This window comes from Perkinsus marinus, assembly GCF_000006405.1.
Source record: "Perkinsus marinus ATCC 50983 genomic scaffold scf_1104296941478, whole genome shotgun sequence".
NCBI classification, from domain to species: Eukaryota; Perkinsozoa; order Perkinsida; family Perkinsidae; genus Perkinsus; species Perkinsus marinus.
The window spans coordinates 1-1102 of NW_003212522.1; the positions used below are offsets into that span (position 1 = coordinate 1).

The 1102-nt window shown below is 52.5% G+C and overlaps 1 protein-coding gene across 1 annotated transcript; it reads left to right on the forward strand.

The window, feature by feature from the left end:
- Window positions 1–216: 216 nt before the first annotated feature.
- Window positions 217–729, forward strand: Pmar_PMAR021857 (hypothetical protein; the record flags this gene model as incomplete). The annotated part of the gene is made up of 1 exon (XM_002781805.1): window positions 217–729. The coding sequence occupies one exon, from the start codon at window positions 217–219 to the stop codon at window positions 727–729; it is 513 nt and encodes a 170-aa protein (XP_002781851.1).
- Window positions 730–1102: the final 373 nt, after the last annotated feature.

Below are 1102 nucleotides of genomic sequence, written 5' to 3' on the forward strand. Positions count from 1 at the left end.
TGTGAACTCCTCGGAGTTCTTGAGGCAGTCCGCTGGGTTATCCTGACGACGGAGGGAGAGGAAGAATGGGCAGTCTTCACGGACTCTCAAGCAGTACTCAAGATCCTGTCGTCGAGATCTACGGTGGCTCGGCGGGACAAAGCGAGACAGATCACTCTGCTCTCAGCTGAAATCCCGGACAAGGTTACCTTCCACTGGGTGCCTGGTCACAGTGGTATGTTCACTAATGACCGAGCCGACGAATTGGCAGCCAAGGGTGCCTCCATGATGGAAGTCTCTGCGGAGACGGAAATCAGTGTGAAGACCCTTAGGCGTTATCAGGCCGAAGCAGGGCGTCTGGCACTGCGTGAGTGGTGGTCAGACAAACGGGCCGGTCTAGGCACTTGCGTCAATGACTTCTTCTACTGTGCCTCGCATGCGAGGCTATGGAGTCGAGGGGAAGTTACACCCGCTGGCAGTGCCGTGGTTTTTGGTAGGGCTCCCACTCCTGCGCATCTTCACAGGTGTGGAGTAATCGCCTCCCCAGAATGTGATTGCGGAGCTCCAATAGGGAATGTTAGACATCTCCTCCGTTCCTGTCCACTCCTAGAGCAGGCTAGGAAACGGGTCAAAGGTGGTGTACCCTATCACTTCTATAAAATGGTTGTCGATTTAAAGCGGCGCAAGGCCTTCAATCGGCTGTTTTTGGCCCTCATGCAGCATCTAGATGCTCGCAGGGGTTTGCTGTAGCTGCCACACATTCTCGGGCTGGTGCAGCTGTATATCGTTTCCAAGTATTCGTTCGCTCCGCACTGTATTATTTTGCATGTTGCTATAAAGAGAAAAAAATAAAAAAAAGGAAAAAGCAGCAACAGCAGCTGGGGCAGGATCGAGCCGTTCTAAACACTCGCTGAGGGATGAAGGCCAAGAGGAGTGAAGGAATCAAGAGACGAGGTCGATGGCCGCAGCCTTAGAGCAGGAGAACGTGATTGTTGTATCATGTATTGCTCGTAATTAAGGACCGTTTCAATCTGACCTTTCACCCTTTGAGATATTCTACGGTCGTGTATCCCGGTTGAGCCCTGAGAATTCCCTTGCACAAGGGGCTGTTGACGGTGGTGCT